The sequence below is a fragment of the Aphelocoma coerulescens genome, chromosome 7 (genome assembly GCF_041296385.1).
Source record: "Aphelocoma coerulescens isolate FSJ_1873_10779 chromosome 7, UR_Acoe_1.0, whole genome shotgun sequence".
Taxonomy (NCBI): Eukaryota; Metazoa; Chordata; class Aves; order Passeriformes; family Corvidae; genus Aphelocoma; species Aphelocoma coerulescens.
Genome location: NC_091021.1, coordinates 1,107,960 through 1,134,505, shown reverse-complemented (window position 1 = coordinate 1,134,505; position 26,546 = coordinate 1,107,960). Strand labels below are relative to the sequence as shown.

The window sequence follows — 26,546 nt, the reverse complement described above, 5'->3', positions numbered from 1 at the left end:
CTTCCCAGGACGCCCCCTGCCCTCACGCAGGGGAAACTACAACTCCCAGCATGCCCCGCGCGCCTCCCGCCCTCCCCGCGGGCCGCCCGTCCCGGCGTGCTTTGCGCGGCGCCACACAACAAACATGGCGGCGGCCGCGGGGCCGTGGCCGTAGGGCCGGGCCGGGCCCGGTGAGTGAGGGGCTCGGAGGGGCTGGGGATCGCCGGCCCGGGGGAGACTGCCGGGCTTGGGGGGCTCCTGGCATAGGTTCATTAGAGGGGCTTGGGAGCCTCCTGTCATGGGTTTGCTAGAGAGGTTTGGAGGTCTCTGCCTGGCTTTATTAGCGGGTTCTGGGGTCTCTCGGCATGTATTTCGTAGAGGGGTTTGGAGATCTCCTGCCGTGGGTTTATGAGAGGGGTTTTGGGTCTCCTGTCATGGGTTTATGAGAGGGGTTTTGGGATCGTTTGTCATTGATAACTTAAAGGGGTCTGGGGATCTCCTGCCATGGATTTCTTAGAGGATTTTTGGGTCTCCTGCCATGGATTTCTTAGAGGATTTTTGGGTCTCCTGCCATGGATTTCTTAGAGGATTTTTGGGTTTCTTGCCATGGATTTCTTAGAGGATTTTTGGGTCTCCTGTCATGGATTTCTTAGAGGGGGTTGGGATCTCTTGCCATGGATTTACTAGAGGGGTTTGGGAATTCTCTGGCTTTACTAGACCCCGTTGGGGCCTCTTCCATGGGTTTATTAGAGGGGTTTGGAGATTTCTGCCTGGATTTACTGGATGGGTTTTGGGGTCTCCTGTCACGGATTTACTACAGGATTTTGCATCTCTTGCCGTGGATTTGCTGCGGGATTTGGGATCTCTTGCCATGTGTTTAGTAGAGGGTTTTGGCTTCTCCTGCCATGGCTTTGTTAGAGGGGGGGTTGGGATCTCTGGCTGTGGGTTTATTGGAGAGATTTGGGGATGTCCTGCCGTGGATTTATTGCAGCCTTGGCAGGCGGAGGAGGCCCTGTGCTCTGAGGTGTCCCTGCTCTGTGAAAGCACCGGGCCATCCAGAATTCCTTGCAGGCGACATTCCTGTGTGGTTTTTAAGGGAAGCAGCGCTCGGAGGATCCAGAAATAAGGAGCGAGGGAGGATTTGGCACTCGAGTGCCTCTCTGGAGCGGTGGGTGGGTGGTGTCTCCTGGATATACGGCCCTTTTTTGGGATAAACAATCCACTCAGGAGCTGCTGGGCATTCAGGGAGGAGAATAATCTGCATGCTGAAGTGCAACAGGCCTGACTGGAACCAGGAATGAAGGCTGGGAGACAGCTAGGAATGAGTGCCAAGGCCAGGAATTACATCCAGCAGCTTGGGAGGAGGGGCCTGTACAGAGTTTTTAAGGCAGTCGAGGGGTAAGAGCTGCATTCAGAGGAGGAAAAGCCGATGCAAAGTGATTTATTTTCTATTTATGTTCATTGGGAAAGCGAAACTTTAAAGTCTTTCTGCTTTAATGTCTCAGGTGAAGAAGTTCAAGGGGTTTGGAGGAGGTGGATAAGGATAATCCAAGGAAGGGGCCAGTTCACGTGTAGGAATAAATAAGAACTTTGTGCAAAATGGAACTGTGGTGGGTTTGGTTCTGGTTTGTTCAGACCTGTGGTAGCAGAAATGCTTTTAAATCAGGCTTTTTTGTTACATTAATTTACACTTCTACGTGGAGCTGGCACTAATTTTTTAAAATAACCAGGAAAAGAGGGGGAAAAAAAATAAACAATTTCTTCAGTCAGGGCTCCCAGGTTCACCTTGGAGGATTTGAGGTGGGCGGGTTCAGCTGCATTTTTTTGGTGCTTGTTTTATCTTTTTAAAGGACTCTTCTGCCTTCACGATGTTTGGGGACTTATTTGAAGAGGATTTTTCCTTTATTTCGAACAATCATTGTGGGAAAGGGAAGAAATCAAAGCCCAGAGAGTCTGAGCCTCCAGCTCCCAGGGATTCCACCAACCTCAGTGGCATCAAAAACCAGGGTGGGACCTGCTACCTCAATTCCCTTCTGCAAACTCTGCTTTTCACACCTGAATTTCGAGGTGAGGGGCTCAAAACCTTCATAAGATAATGCTGGGGTTGATATTTTAGTGAGAGTCGCATTTCTGGTGACTTGTTAAAGAAACAGAATGAACTGAGGTAATTTTGGGGTACATTTCACTTCAAATAAATTATTGCAGAACAACATCGTAATGCCTCACGTTAAAATACATTAAATTTTTAAAGAGGGGATGTGGTCTTTTAAATAATGATTTATTTTTTTTCCAATTGTAGAGGCTCTGTTCTCCCTGGGACCTGAAGAACTCGGGACTCTGGATGACAGCAGGAAACCAGATGCAAAGGTGTTGGGAATTTCCTTGTCTGCCCCTGTCCGATGTTGATGTGGAGGAATATGGTTCCAATTGGTGTGAAAGTTATGAAAATGGGTGAAAAGCTAAATTTGATACTGAGAGGCAGTTTGGGCTGGCTGATGCTGGACTTTTCACACAGTTCTAAGCTTTCATTGCCAGGAGGTTTTGCTTCAGCAATCAGATATTGAATCTGTTGCTGCTGAGATGTTCTCCCTCCTGTCTCATTCCACCCCACCACTAAGCCCTTCAGGAGAGCTGCAGAGGGACTTGGGACAGGGGCTGGAGGGACAGGACACAGGGAATGGCTTCCCACTGCCAGAGGGCAGGGCTGGATGGGAGATTGGGAAGGAATCCTTCCCTGGGAGGGTGGGCAGGCCCTGGCACAGGGTGCCCAGAGCAGCTGGAGCTGCCCCTGGATCCCTGGCAGTGCCCAAGGCCAGGCTGGACATTGGGGCTTGGAGCAGCCTGGGACAGTGGGAGGTGTCCCTGCCATGGCAGGGGTTGGAATGGGCTGGGCTTTAAGGTCCCTCCCAACCCAAGCCATCCCAAGATTCTGCTTGGCTGTGTAAGGTGAGACACTGCAGGTTTTTGGGAACAAAGTCTGACTTGGTGTGAGTTGACTAGCCTGTGGTCTGCAAGTGATAGACAAGGGTAGGTTATCACCAACTTTGTAGTAAATTGCTTCTGGTTTTGTTGAAATGCCTGGTTGGAAGGCTGTGTCTGATGTGCTGGCTGTGTCCTCCCGTTGCTGTTTCCAGGTTCGGATAATCCCGCTGCAGCTGCAGCGCTTGTTTGCTCAGCTCCTGCTCCTGGACCAGCAGGCTGCATCCACCACAGACCTCACCGAGAGCTTCGGCTGGAGCAGCCATGAGGTGCCAATCTCTGTCCCAACACACTTCTCCCTGAATGGAGATGGGTTTTGGAAGTCTGACATTTAGGAAATACCTTAAAATCCCTCAAGCTGTGGAGATGACTTGGATAGGGTCAGCTCTTGCTGTATCCTGTTGGATTTCCACATGGGGTCCGTGGCATTTGTTCACAGGAAGGAGCAGAAGATGATTGTTCTCTTAGATACAATCCCAGTTCCTTTTCCTTCGTTTTTGCAGGAGTGTTTTTCCAACAGGCTTCTTGTCCTTAGATACTTAGATTCTGACCCAAGTTAACTGTGTTAGTCAGAGATTAATCTAAACCTAGGGAATGGCTTCAAATGGAGAGCAAGTTGGTTTAAATGGAGTTTTTGGAAGGAATTCCTCCCTGTGAGGGTGGGCAGGCCCTGGCACAGGGTGCCCAGAGCAGCTGTGGCTGCCCCTGGATCCCTGGCAGTGTCCAAGGCCAGGCTGGACATTGGGGCTTGGAGCAGCCTGGGACAGTGGGAGGTGTCCCTGCCCATGGCAGGGATGAAGCAAAATGAGCTTTAAAGTCCCTTCCAACCTAACCACTCTGGAATTCTGTGGTTCTACCCAAGTGAAAGTGTCTTAGGTGGGTTGTAGCATAACCAGATTAAAAATAACAATAATAAAGGCAGTAGTTCATTACTCAAGGAGGAAATGTGTGAGCAGTCAGTGAGACTCTGTGACACTCCGTATATGTTGGTTTTAAGCCATAAACCAAGCGCAGCACTGTTTGATTCCTTCCTGTTGGGTTTTCCTCCTGCAGGAGATGAGGCAGCACGATGTGCAGGAGCTGAACAGGATCCTGTTCAGTGCTTTGGAGACTTCCCTCGTGGGGACGTCGGGCCACGACCTCATCAACCGCCTGTACCATGGCATTGTTGTCAACCAGATTGTCTGTAAGGAGTGCAAGAACGTCAGTGAGAGACAGGTAGAGCCAGGGATCTTCCATGGTGGCTTCTCTTCACTCTGTTGGCTTCAAACGTTCTTGTTTTCAAAGTCCAGAAATAATGTCATCTTTGTTGGATGCAGGTAGTGAGTGTTGGACTTTAAGTTTTGTCTGCATTTTCTAAACCATCTCCATCTGGGGTAAAAACCCAAATGTTTTGCATCTTCTGAGTTCACAAGCAGTGCCTTTGGTGGTTGTAGTTAGCAGGGAGCTGAGGTAACAACAGCAAAACATATCTTTGCTCTTTAATGCTCTTTGTAGTTAAAAAACCCCCAGTTTTTAAAATCAATTTCTCTTCTGTGAATGTGTGAGGGGTTTTCCCCCTCAGCTGTGATGAATAGGATGAGTATCTTTCTAATCACCACAAACTTACAGCCCTCAGAACCTCATTTCTTGTTGTCCTTTCTGCACAGGAAGATTTCTTAGACCTCACCGTGGCAGTGAAAGGTGTGGCTGGCTTGGAGGAGGCCCTGTGGAACATGTACGTGGAAGAAGAATACTTTGAGAATGACAACTTGTATCGATGTGGAGCCTGTGATAAACTTGTTGAAGCTTCAAAGGTAACACCTTGGGGTGTGATGATGCAGGGTTAGATGGGATATTAGGAAAAAATTCCTCCCTGGGAGGGTGGGCAGGCCCTGGCACAGCGTGCCCAGAGAAGCTGTGGCTGCCCCTGGATCCCTGGCAGTGTCCAAAGCTGGCTTGGAGCAACCTGGGATAGTGGGAGGTGTCCCTGCCCATGGCAGGGAGTGGAATGGGATGGGCTTTAAGGTCCCTTCCAGCCCAAACCCTGTTGGGATTCTGTGAAACCTCAGCAGAGATGTCAGGAAAAGCTCCTGTGGCTTATTTTCCAGCTATTGCTGCAGGTTTTTATGTCTGCTGCACCCCGGCTCTGGGCATTGTGGAGGATTGGCTAAAAGATAAGTTAGAGCATAAAATAAAAACAAACAGATCCATGCAATGAGAGAAAAATCATGGGAACTGACTTCTGGAGAACCCAAATGAGAGAGAAAAAACAATGAGCAGCTGTTGCTTTGTTTTTGGGGGAGGGAAGCAGACTCAGGCTGTTGGTGCACTCTGCCCTCGTCCCAGCACCAGAGCTCCTTGGCCTCCTGCAGGAGGAGTGAAGGCCAAACCCTGCAGCCCTCTGGGTGTGCAGGGAGTAGTCCAAAGGGAAGCCAAGGACAGGCCAGGGTAAGTTGTGTATCAGAAGTGCTCATCCATGCAGGAGGAGAGTGGGAACTCTGAATTTTGGTAGGAAATCACGTAGCTGGGGGTTGCCAGGCTGTGGGTGCAAATGGAATCTTTGATTCAGGAGGTTTCTTTAAACCCTGTGTGGGTTCCTGGGGCCTCCCTGTTAAGGCTCTGCTGGTGAAGGAGAGGGTGGAGACATTGGAAAGGCTCAGAAACGTGGCCATGGAATCCACACCTGCAGTCAGAGGTGCTACAGCATGGCTGGTTTTACTTCTCACAAGGGTTCTTGCTGTGCTCACACATCAAGTGGTTGGACCTGGATTGATATCCTTCCTCACTGAAATGGATTATCCTGGCTCTCCTGCCTCAAAGGTGCTCCCCTGTACCAATGAGGGAGACTTCAGCTCCTGGTTGTTCTGTGACTGCCTGAGTAGAAATGTGGGCTATGGAAATGTCATAACTGACTAGAATGTCACCAATGTCCTTTATTTGCTGTGGCAGGACCAAGTATGGGGCTGGTGATCACCAATCAAGGAGGATGTGGGGCTTAGCAGGGGGAAAGATCTGGGTTGCTTTTAGGTTGTGTGGTTGGAAGAGAAATTGAAAATTAATGAAGACATTTTAAAGATGAGGGCACCGATCTGGTCTGCCTGGTGATTACAAAGCTTTTTGGAAAAGGATTTGCCCACAGCAGTGTGGAAGCACAGTTTTGTTCTAACCCTGTGCTTCAAATGTCCTTTAAATGCCTTCCCAGTCTGCTAAGCTACGCAAGCTGCCTCCCTTCCTCACCATTTCCCTGCTGAGGTTCAACTTTGACTTTGAGAAGTGTGAGAGGTACAAGGAAACGAGCTGCTACACATTCCCCATCCAGATCAACCTGAGGCCTTTCTGTGAGCAGGTGGGTACTGTTTACATTGGCTAAAAGTTGCTGTATGCTCAGCAGAGAGCCCACATCTCAAGGAGAGGTTGTCTTTTATTTTGCATTTTGTCAGGGCAAGGTGTTTGTGGAACTTTGTGGTGTCCTCCTCCACTTTTGAGCTGAGTGGGAAGTACCTTATAGCTACAGGGGGGGAGGGTATAATAAATATCCAGAAGTTATCTAACCTTTCCTTGACAGGGAGAGTATTATCTGGAAATGGAAATTGAAATGTATTTTTGTGCTGTTATTCTCTGATAACATCCTGTATAAATTGAGCTATATGTGCTTTACGTGCCTGTGGTTATTCCATTTTTCTCAGGAATCTCTGTTTGCATTCCTAAGTATGATTCTGGTTATAAACTGAGCTGTGCCATTGCTTGATGACAAATTTTGGCCCTTAAACAACATAATAGAGGCACTGTTATGGAACAGACATTTTTCTTCTTGAAGTGTTGCAATGCAAGCTTGGAAATTTCTCAGTGTTTGCATTTGATGAAGCTTTTTTTTCCCCCTCAGTTTTTGTGTTTCTAAGTGTTGCTTCTTTTTGCTCTTCTCTTTTAAGCAAAACAAGCCTGGTTGTGAGCAAACATTGAAATTGAAAATATTTTGGATTTCCAGTGTTGTTCAGCATCCTGCTTGTTTAATAACACAGGCTGCCCAGAGCAGCTGTGGCTGCCTCATCCCTGGCAGTGTCCAAGGCCAGCTTGGACGGGGCTTGGAGCACCCTGGTCCAGTGGAAGTTGTCCTTGCCCAGGGCAGGGAACCAGATGAGTTTTAAGGTCCCTTGCAACCCAAACCATTCCATGATTTTATGATTTGTCAGCCTGTGCCTGCTCCATGGCCTGTGTCAGTCCTTCCTTGTGTCCCCAGCCCTGAGAAGCCTCTTCAATCTCTGCACGTGCAAAACACACACTGAGAAATGTCTGAAGTGATGCTGAAGGTGTAAAGCTGTCCTTGAGTGAGAGACTGACCTCTGCTATTGTGACAATTATTGTTTTTCTTTTTAAAGACTGAAATGGATGATTCAGAGTACATGTATGAGCTCTTCTCTGTTATTATACACAAAGGTGGCTGCTATGGAGGACACTATCATGTTTATATCAGAGATGTGGATCAATTAGGAAACTGGCAACTCCAAGTAAGTCCTGAAGGATTTTCTTCCTTGCTTTAGAGGTTGTATTTTGCAGAAAAGTGTTAAGAGCTAGTGGATGAATGTGCATCCAAACTTAATTAATATCTTAATGAGGCTTTGTGTGTCTTGCCTCATGGAGAAGGGCAGTTTATCAGAATGCCCTTCACACTCCTCAGTTGTGCATGATGATGTCAGCACGGAATAATCCAACCCTCTAATGGTGTGTGAAACAACAATATTTGTGAGTGTCTTTCTTCCCCAGGAAGAAGAGGATGGGCTGATTGAAGATAAGGCTTTAAGAGACACTGAGAACAGCAAAGAAACAGAAAATCCATTGGCAGTCTTAAAAGGGATTTTATCAGAGGTATGGTATGTAAGGAGTTCATTGCTTTGGCTGTGGAACTAGGGAACCTTCGAGGGGTTGGTGTTGGTGAGAGTGGGCAGGTTTAAGTGTCCAGAGCTCTTCTGAACCTGCTGTGAAACATTTAAAACCTGACTTTAATAGTGGCTATTCATAGAGAAAAAGCTCCTTGGAATATTTCTAAAGTTGCTCGCCAAAGCTGTTGCAAAAGGAATCCCAGAATATCCTGAGCAGGAAGGGACCCACAAGGATCACTGATCCAACCCCTGGCCCTGCACAGACACCCCAACAATCCCACCCTGTGCTTTCCTGAGAATGTTGTCCCGGAATTCCTGGAGCTCTGGCAGCCTCGGGGCTTTGCCCATTCCCTGGGGAGCCTGGGCAGTGCCCAGCACCCTCTGGGGGCAGAGCCTTTCCCTGAGATCCAACCTAACCCTGCCCTGACACAGCTCCAGATGATGCTACAGCAGCTTATTAAAAACCAGGAATGATTAAAGCACTTCAAAACTGGCTTCTTTGTGTTGATCCCTTGACTTCTGTAGCCTTTGCTACCTCAGGTTTTCATTTCTCTGTAGGAAGAAGCTAAACAAATCCCCGTGGATCAGTTAGGGCAGAAATTACTGGAGAAGAAAGGGGTGTCCTGGAATAAGAAATACAGAAAACAATATGGAGCATTACGAAAGGTAATCACAGGTTTGTTGGTTTTGGTTTTAGGTAACTTTTATAATCATTTCTATTCCTGTTGAATAGTCAGTAGGATGACAATTGAGAATATGGACCCTTGGATTAGCATGTGCAGGGAGAGGTCTGTAAGGTGAACTAGCAGGCTGGGAAACACAAGATTCCCAAGGAATTGTCTGCCTGAGAGTTTGTATTTTTTTTCCAACTCCATGATTTGCCTATGAAAAATTAACCTGAGCTACAGAAATGAGGTTTTGAAAATGTATCCCACTTTTTGTTTGGTTAGAGCATGTCCATGAAATTAATACTCCAGTAAAACCTTGTTTTCCAACTGTATTTTATGATGTTTTAAGAAAAATACTTCAGCATTTGTGGTGTAGGTAGGTGGAAAACTGATGTTTGCCTGTTTTTTGAAGGGAGCTACCTGCAGTTTCCACAACAACTGTTTAAATGTAGGTGTGAAGTGTGGATGTGAGGCTTTTGCAGAGATAAACTGAGAAAATACACGAGGAAGCACCATAAAATGAGGGTTGAAGTAATACTGGGGTGTGTGTTTCACTTTGAGGAGAATCAGGTGAAGCAGCCTAATGCAGGCTGCTGCATTCAAAACTTGGCATCTTCTTCATCCTGTCCTTTATTTCCTTTCAGTATTTGCAGAATCATCCTCAGATATTCCAGCTGAGCCCTGATGGAAATAAGGTAGGCCTGAAGGAAACCCACAAGCTCCTGTTCAAGCTGGATTCTGGTGGACGAGATCTCCAGAGCCCTCCCCAGAAGAATGATGTGCAGTGGAACTGTGAGAAAACCCCCCCGAGGCCAAGGGCCACTTCTGCTGGGTGCCACTGGTTTGACCTGAATGATTCCAAAGTCCAGCCCATCAAGGAGAAGGATCTTGAGAAACAATTCCAGGGTAAAGAGAGTGCCTACATGCTGTTCTACAGAAAAGCTCAGCTGAAAAGGCCTCCTGAAGGTACACAAAGCTCATCTGGACATTCTGGGGGGGGGGCTCTTGGGCTTTTTTGTCCTTTCCGAGCTTTTTTCCACCAGTTTTCCTTGTCATGATCATTTGAAAAAAGATTTAAATGAAGATACAAGGAGGTGGTGACCTGTTAATTGGCTTCAGTTGACTAATTTATTTTAGCATGCTCCACAAATAACAGCAGAGCATCAGCTGAAACAAATACAAGTTGCTGTTAATGGCATTTATGTGTTAATTTCCCTTAAAGAAAGATTGATTGGAAGGAGTAAAAGCATTTGTTTGTTCTTTATATCACCTTGCAGTTGAGTTTCCTCTATTATGAACATAATTTCTCTGGGTTTCCAGTGATTATTGTACTGTAATGTCTCATCTTGATCACTTTTCTTGTTTGCCAAATCACATTTTGAGCCTGTATTTTTTTTGTTGCAGCACGAGGAAATCCAAGGTACCAAATTCCTGAGCACCTGCTGAATGAAATGAATGCTGCTAACACAGAGCTGCAAAAAAAGAGGTATTTTGGTGTCACTGTACCCATCTGAAGCAGCTTTCATCTGCAGGACTCCCAAGGGATTCAAAAGGAAAGAAACTCATTGAGCAGAGTCGTAGGGGTTAATTGAAGAACAGAATTTCTATATCCACCTTCTGCTGGTTTCCCTGTTAGCAAGCATCCCACAGAATTTCAAGGGAAACATACTTAGAGTTTCAAATTGTACCATTTTCTGGTGCAAATCCCTGCAGTTCTGGGGAGAGAGTGGAATGCATTATCTTACTTGTGTTTACAGAGGGAGTTCTCCACTGGGAGAAGGGGGAAGGACTTGGTTTACTGTGAATGAACAGATGAATTTTGTTCTTTGCCAGAAAAGTGGAGGGAAGAGCTTGTGGTATTCAGGTTGGATAAAACTGTCCCTTGTGCTGAGGGACACGAGTGCTGATAACTCCTGAATCACAGTTAAGATACCAAACTACAGACACAAGAGTGACAGGTTTTATGGAGAATTTCACACGAGATTGTAGCTGTCCCATCCCTGACAGTGTCCCAGGCCAGGCTGCACAGGGCTTGGAGCAACCTGGGCTAGTGGATGGTGTCCCTGGTCATGGCAGGGGGGAACTGGATGAGCTTTCAAGCCCTTCCAACTCAAACCATCTGGGGATTCTGTCTGAGTGAACTCCACTGCTTTATTTTTTTAAATGTTTGCTGCTACACTGAGCTGGTAGAACCAGGTGTGGGTATAAAGGAGGGGAGGGGATGTGACAGGGAATTTAGCCCTGGGGGGATCAGCTCCAGGACAGCTACACAGAAACATCTGTTTGGTGTTAAGTTCACCAGTTTGTCCTGTTGTTCTCCCAAAGAGCTGAATGTGACTCAGCAAGCAATGGCATTGATTTACATCTCCACCTGAGCTCCTGCTATAAATTCCACAACGGGGCTTTGCATCCTTCACTTTCTTGGAAAGAGAGCGTGGTGGATTTGACTATTGACAGGAGGAGAACACTGGGAGACCTTCGACAGGCAGTGTTCCAGGTACCTGCACTACATCAACTCAGGCGTCATTTTAATTGAGCCATTGCAACATTTACAAGTGCATTTATGCTGCAATCTTTGTGTCAAGGAGGTATTTTCAACAGTAAATGGGGTTTAGGAGGCTAAATATTTAATGTGGGTTTACCCAGGAGGAAAGAGTGGTGTGGGATCTGGTTTTGAAGCCATGAAATTGCTGGAATTTTGACTACGGAGACTTCAAAATTCACACAAGCTAGTGAATTAATTTGGGCAGCATGTGCATGGCCATGGATTGACACTCTGCAGAACTCCAGGCTTACTCTTGATATTTCATTTTGTGGCAGATTTGTCTTTGTCTTTTCAAGGAGTCACCAATTAAGTTGTCACCAAGTGAGCTTGGGAGGCAGGCTGTGACAGCTTTCAGCAGATTGTCATTTGGAATGCTGAATTACTGCTCACTGTTATTTTATATAATCTTTCTGGTTACTTTTCCCAACTAGATGTTGGAATCTTGGGAAGGGGACATGGTTCTCAGTATGGCCAAGCCTTTGCCAGCAGGATTACATCTGTACCAGGTGCTTGATGGTAAGAGCACTGCATGCAAGGCTTCCATGCTATTGCTGTATTTTAATTCCTGCAGACATCAAGGATCTCATCTGTAAACCATCTTGGAGATGTGTAGTACTGAACACTCTTCTAGATCAGACTCATGTTGAGTTATTTAAATTATTGATTTCACTCTTATTAGTGGAAATGAATGATTTGGAGACTTTGCTGTGGAATCTTTGGTGTGAAATGCAGTAAGACTGCAGATCTTAAGCAAGTTAAGCACATTTGCTGACAAGAACATTTCAGTCTGTATTTTGCCCTTGATTGGCTTGTGGATGCTTGCTTTCATAGGATTGGAGGAGAGGATAGAAGAGAGGAGCACGGGTGACATCAAAGGAAAATGTAGGTTAGACTTTAGTGAAGTAGGAATTTAGTAAAGGGAAATGCTTGCATAAAGAGTTCATTAATTTATTAAGGGTACATCAGATTTTTAAATCATCATTTTTGTCTCCAGCTTTGCTTTGTTAGGCAATTCTAAGTGTCAGTCTTTAAAAACCTGTTCAGTAACTTTAAAATTTTATGTTCTCTGTGGTCAGCTTCAGAAAATGAGTGTTGAACCAGAACATAACCCAACTCTCCAGGAAGCTGACGTCAAAATACAGAGACACTCAGAGCTGCTCTAAACATTCCTCCCCATGCTTGTGCAGTTCTTTAAGTGTAGTGACTTTTGAAAACTTGCTGACCCTGTCTGTGTGTTTTGTGGGGTGCAAGAACTTGAGGATTTGCTCCTATTCTTTAGGAGATGAGCTGACCCTGGATGGCATTGGGCTGGCTGATGGAGCAGACATCTTCGTGTGGAATGGCAAAGAGGTAAAGGAACCAAACAACTCCTTCCTTGTCAGCTCTGAAGAGAAAGGACTGTGTGTGGTCTTGAAATCCTGTGCTCCTCTTGTAGTTTTCCATCTTTGTTTTAATATTAAGTTTTTTTGCTTAACCTGGAAGTGGTTATGAAACAGCATTTTATTCTGTCTCTGTAATGGAATAAAATGCTACATTTAAACATTTTTTACTGTAAAAATATCCATTTTGTTTCAGCTTTCTCAAAAACAAAAAGACCCCAAACCAAACAAAACCAGCCAAACATGTAGTATCAGTTGTTTTTGTCTTGGTTTGGTTTTTGATACAGTTTTTTCTATTCCAGCTTTGGTGTCATTAAATTTCTTTCAGCAAGGAACTGTATTTACTGCTTGGGTTGAATATCAGGAAGACCAAGTTTTAAAATGTAAAGTCACAATGTTCAGTCACATTTGGGTAATTCTTTAATGTCCTGAGGGGCTAAATTCTTATGGTTTGCCAAGTGTCCACTGGTTTTCCAGCTGCTGTCACCATGGAGTGGTTTGGGAAGGGACTTAAGGATCTCGTTTCACCCCCTGCCATGGGCAGGGACCCCTTCCACTGTCCCAGGCTGCTCCAAGCCCTGTCCAGCCTGGCCTTGGACACTGCCAGGGATCCAGGGGCAGCCCCAGCTGCTCTGGATAACTTTGTGCTTTCTCTTCCCAGCGCCTGTGGATTCCTCTGGTTGGTTGTTCAGTAAGGCTTTGGTCAGAGGTGGTTTGTTTGTGAGGGGAGAGCGTCCATTTTTTGCCCCAGTTTTCTCGCTGCCCAGTCTCCCCTGTATTTTATGGGCCAGCCCCACACAAAGCTGGCATTCCTTCCTTCCTTCTTTCCTTCCCTCCCTCAGGTTGGGGGCACAAAGGTGCTGACGGGCCCTGACCACGAGCCCGTGGTGCTCAACGTCCTTCGCTTGGCCGAGCACAACGAGGGCGGGAAGGGGCAGCACTTCAGCGAGGCCCAGCACGTGTTCTCCTGCAGCACCAGCCTGGGCCAGCTGCACTCAGCCTTGGCTCCAGCCGGAGGCATCATCCTCAAGAATGGCTCGGGAGCAGAGGGAGAAGCCAAGAACTGGGAAGTTTTCCGTGAGGAAGACATGAAGGAAACAGTCCGAAGTGTTGGCCTCAGGGATGGGTGCTCAGTGCTGATCTTAGACAGCCATGACCAGAGGTAACCTTTTCTGATTGTAATTCAACAAAAAAAGCAATTTTGACAAAACCTTTTAGTTCAAATCATGCTAACAGGATAGATCCTTGTAACTAATTATCCCTTGGAGCTTACAAATACGAGTATTTTCATCTTAAGATTTGGAGACCAGGTATTTATCAGCTAGTGGATTTTTCTTGCCCTCAAAGTGCAGCAACAGTCACATCCTTTGATTTACACTTGTAAAGGGGAAAAACACCGTGACAACAACTCACACTCAGTGAATCCAAAGCTGCCAGAGGCAAATTTGTGGTCTCATGACACTCTGTGCTCCCTGAAGCCTCTGCTCTGTGTGATGCCATCAACTTTAACATCATGCACTTATGTGGGAGCTGTGCTGGTGAGTGGTGCAGCCCTGCCAGTGTGCAGTTTCCCTGTCTCTGACTGTCCTTGCACCGCTGATTCCCACAGCTTTGTCAACGTGGCAAGTGGGAATTTGACTGCCTTCACCTATGACATCAGCTGGCTCCAAGTGAAAAACTTCTGTGGGGTGGAAGAGGAGGAGAAACTCGTTAAAATCACTGCCACTATTGAAACAGTAAGGACTCTGCTTTCCTGGGCAGCTTGGCCCAGGGGTTAAGTTTTTCCCTGCTGAAAATAGTGCTCAGCTCAGAGCTACAGTCCCTGGGCTGTGTGCAGGTAGCTTGAACCAGTGCAGTGTTCTAGTGTCAAACACTAGAACACGGAATGATCTTTGGACCACCCTGTAAGTGGAAGTTTGAGGTGGTGTCACTATCCAAAGCTAAAAGAGGAGGGAAGGATGGTTTGGTGCTCTTTGTGCACTGGCGCTAGGACAGGCAGGAGTGTTGGTGGCATTCCTGGCTGGAGGTGTTAATGTCCCTTTTAATGTCCCTGTCTAGGTGATGTTGGATATCAAAATGAAAGCGATCCGGGAGCTTCAGCTGGAGGAGGAGCTGGGTGAGTGTTCAGCTGCTTTATCACTCTGGTAATGCTACAATGTACTGGCTTTTTAGTGGGTTTAGTGGTAGGGTTTTCCTTTCAGTGAAAGAATAAAAGCTGAGACTGTTGATGGAGGCTCTAGGAGACGTCACAGTGGCCTCTGAGATAAACCTGCTGTAATTAATCTTAAAGGTGTTACCTGTCTGAAATTCTGAGCCAAATTTTTTCCTATTTGAATTTCTTAATACTTCTCTCTTTCCTGCCCTTTTTGCTGCAGCAAACGAGAGCTGTCTTAGACCTGTTAGTGGCAATGGGAAACTTCTGTCTCCAGGTAAATTGATTTATCTCATCGCTGTTCTGTAAGAAACTCACTGGGGAGATTTTAAGCCTCTGTTTGTCCTTTCCTGGGAGAGAAGTACCCACACTTAACTCCGCTGATTTCTAGTCTTAACTGAACCAGTTGTGTGGGGGAGTTTTCCAGTTTTAAGGTTAATTAACATTGCCAATACAAAGGTAGAGATTAAACTTAAATGTTGAGCTTGGTTTTATTCCTTACATCCCTAATCCACCTGTGCTCCTGATGGGCAGAGCTCAGTGGGAAAGGACCCCCAGCTTTGTTCCTTTGTCTCCAGAGGAGAGCACCCAGGATAGTTTGGGAGCTGGAATGTGTGAAAGAGGAGGGAAGCTGGGTTCTTCCAGCTTCCTGAAGAGGAAAAGGCTTGGAGGGAGGAGGGGTGATTACCATCTTGAACTCCTTAGCATGCAAGCATAGAGAAGGCAGGGACAGATTCTTCCCAGAGGAAAGGATCAGACATGAGTTCCAGCGAGGGACATTCCAGCTGGTCTTGTGGTGGGGAAGGGGATTCATGGTGGGAATGGTGAAACCATGGACAGGGAGCCCTGGAGAGATGTCCATGTCTTTGCTCTCCTCCTAGGACACTCACTGATGTGCTCTCAGAGTTGTGCAAGTGAAGCTCTCCAAAGGGCACCGAAGGGTTTCAGCTTGTTCTAAAGATGATAAAATGGATGTTTTTATAAGCAGCAGCTGCTGATGTTCTCCCTGTTTTTGTCCTCCCCGAAGTGCCTGAGGATTACACAGTCAAGGAGGCAGAGCTGAAGATGGGAAGCTTGCTCGGGCTGTGCCGTGGGAAAGCTCCAGCTTCCACTCAGGTACAGCAGTGTGGGATGGGAGGAGCCTGGTGCAGGGGTTTCCCTAAAGAGAATAAGGGGAAAAAGGGGGATATTGCTCTTGGAATGTGCAAGTTGTAAATACCCCAGAATCCCAGAATGGTTTGGGTGGGAAGGGACCTTAAAGCTCATTCATCCCACCCCTGCCACGGGCAGGGACACCTTCTGCTATCCCAGGCTGCTCCAAGCCCCGTCCAGCCTGGCCTTGATGTGCAGGAGAAGGAGTAGTTGTGCATTTCTAGAGACCAGGGGTGGCTAATGAGGATCTGCTGATGGCCATAACTCAACTCTCTTGGCTTTTTGTGCCAGTTTAATGCTGCTTAATGACATTCTTGCCACAGGAATTGTTTTTGCACTGTACTTCTACACTCCCATATTTATTCTGACAGTTTGCATTTGGATTTTCAGCTCTTCCTGTACTTCATGGTTGGGAGTGACCAAAACTGCAGCCCTGAGATGGAGATAGTTGTGGAGGAGACTGCCTCTGTCAGAGAGGTGAGGCTGGCTGCTCCCAAGCACCTGGACAACATTCCTTACACCCTTTGCCTTGCACAGAACTGGAGGCAGAGGAGTTGGGAAGAGCCATGCACGGAGTGAAGGAAGCTCTGGCTGCAGCCAGCCCAGCAGTGGTGGCCAATAATGGCTGGAAAATGTTGAATTTGCAGCTTTGGTTTTTTTTAAAAGGTGCATCTGCAAACTCTGGGGCAGAATTTGTTCAGGTAAAGGAACAAACTTGACAGCACAGGTTTAATTTTTTACCAGTTTGGGAAAGCTGCCTCAGCTGATGTGGTGAATTTCTTGCCTGAAAACCATCTCTTCCATGAAGGGTTTAATATATGGCCCAAATACATCTTGTCTATCTCATTGTTTTAAGAATTGACCATTTCTCTTTATGTCAGAAAATCCTAACATAGATTTGCTAAAAAATTTATTTCCCAGCCTCAGCGTTGACACAACTCTCCTCCGTGTTTATTTTTTCAGTGTCTCAATTTAATGCTGGAGAAATCTGGATTATCAGGTTGGTTGTGTTGTTATTTACATATTTTTACAAAGAAATTTTATCATTTTTAGGACAGCTCTTCCTACCTCTAGACCTTTGTAAGTTTTTCAATGGTCTGTGTGTTGTTGTAATGTGAGGAGGGGAAAGAATTCTAAACATGAGATCTTCATAATATAGTTTTTACTTTAAAGAGCTTGTTGTAAATTCAAATGATAATTTGACACATGAGAATCGCTTCTTTTTCCTCTGAAACCAGGGAAAATAATTAGGTAGGTGAGGAAGAAAAATCGATGCAAATACAAGATCATTTTCATATAGCAAAAGATCTGGGGAAAGAGGTGAAAGTGATAATTCATTTAGTCAGAGCTGTGTTTAAAAAGCAGATTAAAAAAAAAGAAAAAGGACCCTTGACACTTCATAAGAGTTCTGTAATATTTTCCCAAACTGGCATTAGTGACTAATTAATTTTCTGTGTGTGTCTTTTTGGGTTTTGGTAGGTGACAATTGGCATTTGAGAAGGCTTGACTGGTGCTACGAAGCAGGGGAAGCATTAAGTCAGGAAGTAAGAGGATCCTGTTTCAGTCCATAGGTTCTTTGCTCCATGTCCTGTGGAGACTTTCCCTGAGGAGAAAGGCAGGTGTGGACTGACACAGACCCTGTGCTTTGTCTTCCTGCAGAATGCCACCCTGAAGGAGCTCAACGTTTGCAGAGGAGACACTTTGGTTGTAACTGAAGGAAAGCTTCCAGAAAAGGTAAAAGAAGAGCGGGCAGTGGCTGGATACTTGGGATCCCAGACTGATTTGGCTTGGGAGGGACCTCAAAGCCCATCCAGTGCCACCCCTGCCATGGGCAGGAACACCTTCCACTGTCCCAGGCTGCTCCAAGCCCTGTCCAACCTGGCCTGGGACAGCTTCTCCCTTGCAGAATTGTAGCATCGTTATTTTTGCACCACCACCGTGCTCCCCACTAAATCCCATCCCCAGGTGCCACATCCACACATTCTTTGGACACTTCCAGGGACGGTGACTCCTCCACTTCCCTGGGCATTTCTAAAACAGGCAGCCTGTTCCCAAAGCTTAGGTTTAAACAAATCTTTCCTCTCTTCCTGTGCTGAAGGTGCAACTTCTCCTTGTCTGCACAGAACACTTGAGCCACCTCTGTATTTTCTGTTGCAGGGTTTCCTGAAGATCCCCATCTGGTGGCTGAGGCCTTCAAGCCATAAGAAGCATGGAGAGAATGCACAGGACCAGGTGAATGGGGTGACCTGGAAGATGGATGCTTTGCAGGTGTCTGCTGCAGCAGGTGAGCTCGGCCAGGCTTTGAAAGGAATCATCTGTGGTTGCTCTTGGAGTCAAACCCAAATTTTAATCCAAAGCCTTCAAATCCTTCTGAAACCTAGGAGGAGCTGCATGAGTTGCATCAAGGTTACGGTGAAAGGAGCCAGATGCAGTTTTGGACATAAATGCTGGATAATCCTGTTGTAGGGATGTTCCTCAGCTGGATTTGCTCAAAACCCCACTAAATTTGGTAGCAGGGGCTCTTTATTTGTCAGTCTCTGTAGTGAAGGCAGTGGCAGCATTGGAAAGCATTTCCTTCATGAGCACAGAGGTGATTGGCTTCAAGTGCCAGATTGCTGAGGGCACATTTAATTCCCTTCAGGCTGTGCTGCTTTTTGGGAAGCTGTAAAAGGAGGGATGGGTAAGGCCTGCATAGAATAAAAGACCTTAAATGCGGTGTTTTAACTGTTTGCTCTCCTAAAGGTCAAATCCAAATCAAAAACCAGGCAGGGCAGGAAAATCAAGTGAGGGTTGAGAAGGTAGAAGAAAATGAAGTGGAAATAACAGAATTGGAAAATGGAGAACAAATTGATTTTTCATTTTGTATTACAAGTAATATTCCTCTGGTGCTGAGTTGTGCTGCAGGGCAGGACCCCTCTCCTTGCAGAAGTTTTCTTTGCATTTTTCACCTTCTGTCTCAAAGCTTTACTGAGTTTCACTTTCTCCCCTGATGATTTCAGTAGTGGAGCTAAGAGCAGTTTAACTTTGCTTGCAGCAGTTTTAACCAATAACTAACAGGATTTATCAACGGGAGTAGCTGCTCCTAGCTCTGAAATTTGCAGTATAGGATCTCTATAGGAACTGTTTGGAAACTGTCAGGGTGTGTTTCACCTGCTGTGTATGCCCATGGCAGGAGGTTGGAATGAGGTGACCTTTAAGGTCCTTTACAACCCAAAACAGTGTGGGATTCCTTGATATTGTGGTTTTTTAAGTGGATTCCAAGTTGGGGGTCAGGCCCCTTCTCTAAGTGAAATGTGAGCATGAAGTGACTGTTACCTCTCAGGACTATACAAATCGTGTTCATTCTTCTGTTATTTGTTTCTTCCTCCTCCCTCTCCCCCTCCCCCCTTCAAAGCTTCACCAGAACCCACCCACCCAGGCCTGGATCTTTGTTATGCTGGCAGGATAGAGATAGCAGGAGAAGCCTCTCTGGAAGATCTGAAGATGCAGGTTAGATGCTCTCCTGTGTTGGACTGTGCAGCAGCGCTGTGATCACTTGAGCTCTATTAACAGCTATTCTTTATTTCCTTTTCCCTTGTCTCCAGTCTGTTGTGCCATGGCACTTATGCCATGGCCACTGGTAAGTACCAAGAGCAGCTGGAGCATGTAGCTCAGACACTTCCTTAGTGTCCCTGCAGTCCCCATCCTCCCTGTCCTGTGTCCTGGCCTGCGGGAGCCTCGTTGCACTCAGCTGAAACTCTGCCTTGCAGCCTTTCTCTTTCTTTCACAGTGTCAGAGCTCTCCATGGGAAGCACACACATAACAAGCACCTCCTCAAAAGCCACTTTGCCATTTCCACATTGTTCCTGTATCAGTTTTCTGCATCTTTTTTTTTTTAAATTTTTATTTCTGTATGTGGAAGCTGATGAATAAAGAATTGCTTTGGGGTGCACAGGTTTGTCTGCCAGGAAGGTCTGGCTCAAGTTTCTTTAGCCAGAAACAAAAACATCTTTGTATGGTTTTAATACACTAAAAACCAAACCGAAACAAACAAACAAACACCCAACAAAACACCCCAAATGAAAAAACTAAACCCCAAAACCACCCCAAACCTGCAAAAATACATAACCCAGTCCTGTCAAAGGGCTCTGTATGGTTTAACCAGTTGATTGTTCTACTTGAACTGCATGGGGAAGGATCTCTCACCTGGTTCTGCTCCATACCAACACTCATTTTTTGGGTGGGACTTCAGTTTTGGGCGCTCTGCCAGGCTACTGCTGTGGAAAACTGTTTGCAGCTTGAGCAAGGAGAACTGGCTGAGCATGGGAAGTGTTGTGTCTTGGGAAGGGCTTAGAGGAGCTCAGCACTTGGCCAGAGACTGGGGCAACGATTCCAACAGCCTCATTCCCTCCCAGTTGTTCAAATTTTGGTTAAAAAAAAGAAATTGGGTACTTTGGAAATGGAAGTTGTGTTGAGAATTGTTGAGAGGGAGGGAAATCCAACTCCCTCTGAGGTTGAAAAGTGAATATTTTGGTCACAGCCACAAGCAACAGCTGGTGTGGAATAAATCTCAATACCTTGCCCTCTTTTTTGAGAGTTAGTCCAGTGGTTTTCTGTTTTCCCAAGGAGACTTGGCTGCTAAAATCATTGACAAAGTATTTCTGGTTTTCAGGCTCTGACCTTACCCTGCTGCCAGGAGCAGGTTGTGCCCCTGCCCTCGTTCCTCAGAGCTTGGACAGTGGACAGCAGACGCCCCGGGAAGCTCCTCCGGGACAACAAGCAGAGACTCAGGTGGGATTCCTGGGGAATGTGCAGCAGGCTGGATGTGGGATGCATTGTGGGGAGATTCATTAGCTCAGTTTGGGTTGGAAGGGACCTCAAAGTCCATCCCATCCCACCCCTGCCATGGGCAGGGACACCTCCCACTGTCCCAGGCTGCTCCAAGCCCCAATGTCCAGCCTGGCCTTGGGCACTGCCAGGGATCCAGGGGCAGCCACAGCTGCTCTGGGCACCCTGTGCCAGGGCCTGCCCACCCTCACAGGGAGGAATTCCTTCCCAATATCCCATCCAGCCCTGCTCTCTGGCACTGGGAAGCCATTCCCTGTGTCCTGTCCCTCCATGCCTTGTCCCCAGTCCCTCTGCAGCTCTCCTGGAGCCCCTTTAGGCCCTGCAAGGGGCTCTGAGCTCTCCCTGGAGCCTTCTCCTCTCCAGGTGAGCACCCCCAGCTCTCCCAGCCCATTTCCAGAGCCACATAGACGATCTCTGTTCTGTTGGCAGTGACTACAGGCTGGGTGCCAGAGTGGAAATCTGCATAGAACCCTTGCAAGAAGAAGAGAATTTGGGGTAAGAGCTCAAGATCCTTGTTTCTCTTATTTCTTTCAGCTCTGCATTTGAGGGGAGCCTTGACTGAGCAGCTTTGAACTTCAGGGCTCTCAGGATGTGGGAAAACCTTGGAAATTGTTTATTGTTTTCCACAAACAAAGTGAGGGGAGGGCAGGAGGGAGTGAAAGCTGGGAATTCTGAAAGCATGGCTCAAAGAATGTCTGTTCTCTCATCCTGCTGCCAGCCCCCACGAGCTGCTGCTGCGAGTCCAGATGGGAATACCAGGAGAGAGGGACTACTCCGACTCCCGGGATTTGGTGTGGGATATCTCCAAGGAATGCACGACCTGGGCTCTGAGGCAAAGAGTGGCTTCTCACTATTGTCTCCCTGTAGATAAAATTGAAATAGCCAAATACTTCCCTGAGAGATTTGAGTGGCTGCCAATATCTAGCTGGGTAAGATCTGGAATGACAGAACCCAACAGTTGTTGGAGAGGAGCACATGTTGGTTTGGGCTGCAGTTCCTTAGGGATTGTATTGAAGGAGAATTCCAAACTCTTCTGCTTTGGTTTTATTCAGACACAGCAAATCTCCAAGAGGAAAAGGAGGAGAAAGCAGGAGAGTTTGCAGTCAGCACCTTATCACCTGAAGGATGGAGACATCATTGGGGTGAAGGTAAATTACCTTGGATTTAATTGTTCACGAGGATTAGGTTCAGACACTGTCCCCCTTGCAGTATCTTCATTTCTTCCTGGTTTTCTCTCATGCTGCTGCATTTCTGAGGGTACTGGGATGTGGCTTTGGACATTGCATTGTGTTGATAGGATGTTTCTTGCTGCTCTTGCTGCTTTTTGTTTTTCTCCTGGATCTTTTTTCTTGACTTCATTTTGTTGACTTGTTTTTTTTTGTTTGTTTGTTTCTTCTTTGAAGTTCTGAGTAAAACCCAAGGAAATGCCCTTTAAAAATCCCATTATAGATACAAACCTGTTACATATGATGGATTACTGAACTATGACAGTTCTGGTTTATGGTGTAAAAAGGAATCACCCAGCACTGAGCTCTGAGCTAGCAGTAAGGCTTAGTTAGAAGGAAAGACTATTCTGGCTGGTTTTAGAGCAGTAGGAGAAAAATGTGATGTCCTGTCCTGCTGCTTAACCTGTGGGAAAAAAATCCATCCCTGGCAGTGTCCAAGGCCAGGCTGGATAGGGCTTGGAGAAAGCTGGGATAGTGGAAGGGTTCCCTGCCCATGGCAGGGGTGGCACTGGATCATCTTTAATATCCCTTCCAACTCAAACCATTGCAATTCTAATTAACTTGAAATTAATTGGTGCAAAACTAGTCAAAAGAAACAATCTGAAAATGTATTGTGTCCGTTGAGGAACAGCTAGGAAATAGTCTGACCTCCTGACTTTGATCTCTCAAATCCTTTTTCACAACAGAACCTTCTCCTTGATGACACCAAGGACTTCAGCACCGTGAGGGACGACATTGGGAAAGAGAAACAAAGGCAGCTGGCGCTGGAAAAGAAGAAAAGGTAGTGAGTTTTTAGTTCATTTTCTTTAGTGAAACTGAACTGTGCCGTAAATCAAGTCCCTCTGGATGGGAGAGAATTTTCTAAAAGTCCTTGCAAGGAGTTTCAAAGAGAAACAGAGACTTTTCCTGGAGTTTCAATGCTTCCAGATAGTTGTTTATTAAGTCTTATCAGAGGAACAGAGCCACCAGCGTGACCCAGGTACAGCATAGAGCACAGAAAAGCAGGAGTGAGGCCTCTCTATCAAGATTTACACAGCCTTTTAAAGATAATTTAACCAATGGTTACTAATAACGTGCATTATTTTCACTTTCCTACCAATTGTTCAGTAGCACGGGCAGGAACTGTGGAATTCTCTGTCCAATCATTCCAAACTACTTTTACTGGAGAACATGGAGTAGTAGAAGAAGGAGAAGAAGGTTTAGAGAACAACAACAATCCTCCATTTTGATATTTTTTACTCTTATCTACTTACTACAAAGAGAAGCCCAAAACCTCTAAAACCCTGTGACAATCTTACATCGTAGTCTATCACCTAATTCCCACCACTGTATTTTCTAGTTCTTGTCTGACTGTTGGTAATTTTTTCCAAGGTTTGAAGCCAAAACAATGTTGTTCAGGGGGGTAAGAACCCTTAAAAACAGCCGGAGAAATATTCTCGGCACTCTGGGTTCCTACACTTTAGAAACATGCAAAGTGTTTGCTGCTTTTCAGAGCAGCTGGGGCTGCCCCTGGATCCCTGGCAGTGTCCAAGGCCAGGTTGGACAGGGCTTGGAGCAGCCTGGGATGGTGGAAGGTGTCCCTGCCCATGGTGGGGAGTGGAATGGGATGGTCCTTAAGGTCCCTTCCAACCCAAACCATGCCATGGCTCAGACTAATTGGATAATTTTTGAGGCCAGTGGTAGCTGGGTGCTGTCAGAGCACACAATTTCAGTAATCCTGAAGGGAGCACTTGGATAATTCACACTCCTGGCTCTCAGTGTTCCTACACTGAGCCTCGTGGTTTTTTCTCCTGGAGCACACCATGGAGATGAAAATGAACTCCTTGGCACAGGTTGTTTTACAGCTCCCTGGAACTCAGGGTTCAGGCCAGGCTCACCAGCTGAGGCTCAGCACTAAACATTAACCCCATCATTTCTGTTTTCCAGCCGCCAGGAGCGTGTCCAGGATCCCTTTTTCCCCGAGGAGAGGCTCCCCACGAAGCCCCGGAAACCAGAAGTGGCTCTTTCCATCAACGTGGGTGTGTTCAGATAGCACCAGGAGCTGCTGTGCCCACACCACCCTGTACTAACCTGGCCTGCAGGACCTCAGCTCCAGCAGCAAGAGGGGCTTTCCCAAAGTGTCTTCAAGAATCCCTGAGGAAAAACTGGGTGTAGGATTCGGGATAACTCTGATTTTCTTCTGCTCTCTCTTGGGGAAGTGCTTTAAGGTCCCTTTCTCAGTGTGGTACTTACTCTCAGGCTGAGTAAATGCACTTTACGTAGGAGGAAAAGGATTAATACATCGTATAACCCCTCGGTGACTCTTTTGTCATCACCCTAAATGCTTTGTTGGGTCAGGTCTGACCCCTTGCACCATCACTACTGAGAGTTAATGCAGTCCTAATCATCTCTTTTTAGAGTTTTCTCCCAGCTCTGATCACTGAAGTTACTGCTGATACCAGAATTTGCTTTTCTCTCTTCACCTACAAACCTAAGTCTGTAGGAGCTGGTGAGACCTGAGAATGAGGGAAATGTGGAAATCTCTGAACAAAGTGAAGGAAATTGGCTCAAGAAAGAGCAAATCCAGGATCTGTCAAGATGTAGAACCTGGAGACCTTTTGTGATATGGAACAACAGGGAGATAATCTTACATTTTTGAAGTTTCCAGGGCTGGTTTTGTTGCCCATAAACTTCATTTTGCAATTTCTAGGGCATTTTTGTTGGCCCTAAACTTCATTAACAGACAAAAACGGTTGGAAAAATGGACAGATCTGATGTTTGATCTTCAGTAGGTTTTACTGTACTCAGGAAGAAGGCCTGTATTTACTGTCAGTGCTCCTCTTCAGAGGAATTTCCCTCATTTCTCCTCTTTCCAGCTGTTCTGATACTCTGTTACATTGGAGAACAGGTTTCTCTTGGTGTCCTGAGCTGATCTCCAGCCTCTGTGGGAGCAGGGGGTGTGAGCAGCTCAAAGGTTCTGAAGTATTAACTCCTAAGTGAGCCTGATTATCCTTAATTAAATCTGTGATAATGAGAGGACAAAACACAAGCTGCTTTTGGGGGCTGCAGGAGATATTTGACCTATTTGGTGTAGATTTTGTAGTAGGAGCTGCCACTTCAGCAGATTCCTCAAATTTTGGCAAAGGTGAGATTTTTCATGTACCTTTTGTAGGTTAACAATATTCTGGTGTTTCAGACAACAGAAAGGTCAAAACTGACACTCAGCTATCAGCAAGAAGGTGAAAAGCACCACGAAACACACGATTATTATTTATTTCTGTGCATATCTTTAATATTCAGCAGGTGCTCCTGTGCTTTTTGGAGCTGATTCTCTGCTGAAGGGGCTGTTCCATGTCCTCACTCACTTGAATCCTGAAAAATCCCAGTTTCATGGACACATTTTCTGCCCCGTGGGAGGGCAGCTGATGTTTTCCCTTCTCCATTTGTGTTGCCTGGGTTTACAGCAGGGATCAGAGGTGCTGGTTCCAAAGGTTTGTGTCACTGGATGGTTCCAACCCAGTGGATTTATTTGCTGTCACTTCAGTTCCTCTGGTTCTTGCTGGAGAGCCGGACTGAGCTCAGCCTTCCCTCTGGTTTCTCCCTGAGAACACCAAGTTTGGAGAAACTGAAATGCAAATTCCAAGTGGGAATTTTGTGCCTTTGTTCAAGTGTAATGTAGCAGCACCTGCACTGAACCAATCTTGGATTATTTCTAATGTTGGCTCAAAATGCATTTTTTTTTTCCTTAAAACTCGTGTGGGCCATTCCACAGTGAAAGACTTCATGGAAAACGGGGCTGGGGGGAGGAAACACCTTTGGAAAACGGAGTTGTTGTGACTCCATGGGTTCTGATGGTTACTTGCAAAGCGTGGAAAAGCTTTCATCTTTATTTTTCAAGTGTTCTTCACAAAATAAAATGTCATTTCTATCTGCCTAGTTGGTTTGTCTGTGGATGTCTCACTGGTTGGACATGGCACAAACTGGTTTCTGACATCATTATTAATTAGCTTTAATTTTCCAGTGTTCCTGAACCAACATTCCCATCTCTGGGTGAGGTTTCCCCATCCCTTGTGGCTCTTGTCTTTTCCTGAGGCTCCTGGCTTCATCCTGGCTCAGGGCTCTGAGTGCAGGAGCAGCTTTGCTTTGTCTCATGTTTCCAGTCACTGTGGAGAAAGCACTGGGAGACACTGAGGATGGCTGGGAAGATTCCCCCATCGGGAAGAATCAAATTAAATTAATCAAATTAAAGCCAGTCTGGAGCCCCAGACTCATAAAAAGTCTTGGGAATTTTTTTTATCCCAGTTTTAATGAGTAATTTTGACTGGTTATTCTGAGCAACAGATTTTGAGTGAAACTGGCAATTAGCTTCTAGAAAATACTAAGCCACTTTCTGGGAAATTAATTATTTTTAGGGTGTGGTTGTTTTGTTTTTTTTTTTTTCTCCTTTCTCTTGGTCATCTGGCTCATCCCAGCTTGCTCAGACCTTGGAAAAAAAAATTTTAGAGGACCTTGCAGTCCTCTAAATGTTATAAAAGTGGGCAGCCAGGAGAGGGGAGTGGAGAGCCAGTAGCCCTTAGGAATTATCCCCGTTCTCATGGACTACAGGTGTTTAAACCTTGGTTTAAAGAAGGTATATTGATTTATGAAGCAATCTGTCCGGGGTTTATGCAGCTTCCTTAGGGATTAGATGGGATATTGGGAAGGAATTCTTCCCTGAGAGGGTGGTGAAGCCCTGGCAAGGGCAAAATCTGGGGTGTAAGCTGCTCTTTGTAGAGATCCAGCCCTCATGAAAGTTCCCTTT

The 26,546-nt window shown here is 46.1% G+C and overlaps 1 protein-coding gene across 2 annotated transcripts; it reads left to right on the top strand.

Moving 5' to 3' along the window:
• The first annotated feature begins 89 nt into the window (after window positions 1–89).
• On the top strand, window positions 90–25,673 carry USP40 (ubiquitin specific peptidase 40). 2 transcript variants are annotated; one of them, XM_069021662.1, is made up of 32 exons: window positions 90–170; window positions 1,830–2,046; window positions 2,279–2,346; window positions 3,114–3,227; window positions 4,012–4,176; window positions 4,608–4,754; window positions 6,143–6,286; window positions 7,317–7,445; window positions 7,702–7,803; window positions 8,376–8,483; window positions 9,130–9,451; window positions 9,890–9,971; window positions 10,811–10,982; window positions 11,462–11,546; window positions 12,310–12,380; window positions 13,252–13,571; window positions 14,019–14,145; window positions 14,468–14,525; window positions 14,785–14,838; window positions 15,589–15,677; window positions 16,104–16,190; window positions 16,677–16,713; window positions 17,193–17,257; window positions 17,373–17,447; window positions 17,871–17,997; window positions 19,108–19,202; window positions 20,365–20,483; window positions 20,970–21,035; window positions 21,259–21,469; window positions 21,593–21,688; window positions 22,453–22,547; window positions 23,693–25,673. In XM_069021662.1, exons 2-32 carry the CDS (start codon window positions 1,848–1,850, stop codon window positions 23,796–23,798), a joined length of 3,735 nt encoding a protein of 1,244 aa, XP_068877763.1. In that variant the 5' UTR covers window positions 90–170; window positions 1,830–1,847; the 3' UTR covers window positions 23,799–25,673. The 2 variants fall into 2 exon arrangements, with proteins under 2 accessions (XP_068877763.1, XP_068877764.1); XM_069021663.1 differs by lacking the exon at window positions 90–170 and adding an exon at window positions 1,371–1,377.
• Window positions 25,674–26,546: the final 873 nt, after the last annotated feature.

What these genes read in the sequence shown, in the direction of transcription:
- USP40 (XM_069021662.1), top strand. Translation starts at nt 1,848, where the DNA reads ATGTTTGGGGACTTATTTGAAGAGGATTTTTCCTTTATTTCGAACAAT. An exon ending in AACTTGTTGAAGCTTCAAAG is followed by an intron (nt 4,755 to 6,142) that starts GTAACACCTTGG and finishes ATGCCTTCCCAG; the next exon opens with TCTGCTAAGCTACGCAAGCT. An exon ending in GGAGAAATCTGGATTATCAG is followed by an intron (nt 16,714 to 17,192) that starts GTTGGTTGTGTT and finishes GGGTTTTGGTAG; the next exon opens with GTGACAATTGGCATTTGAGA.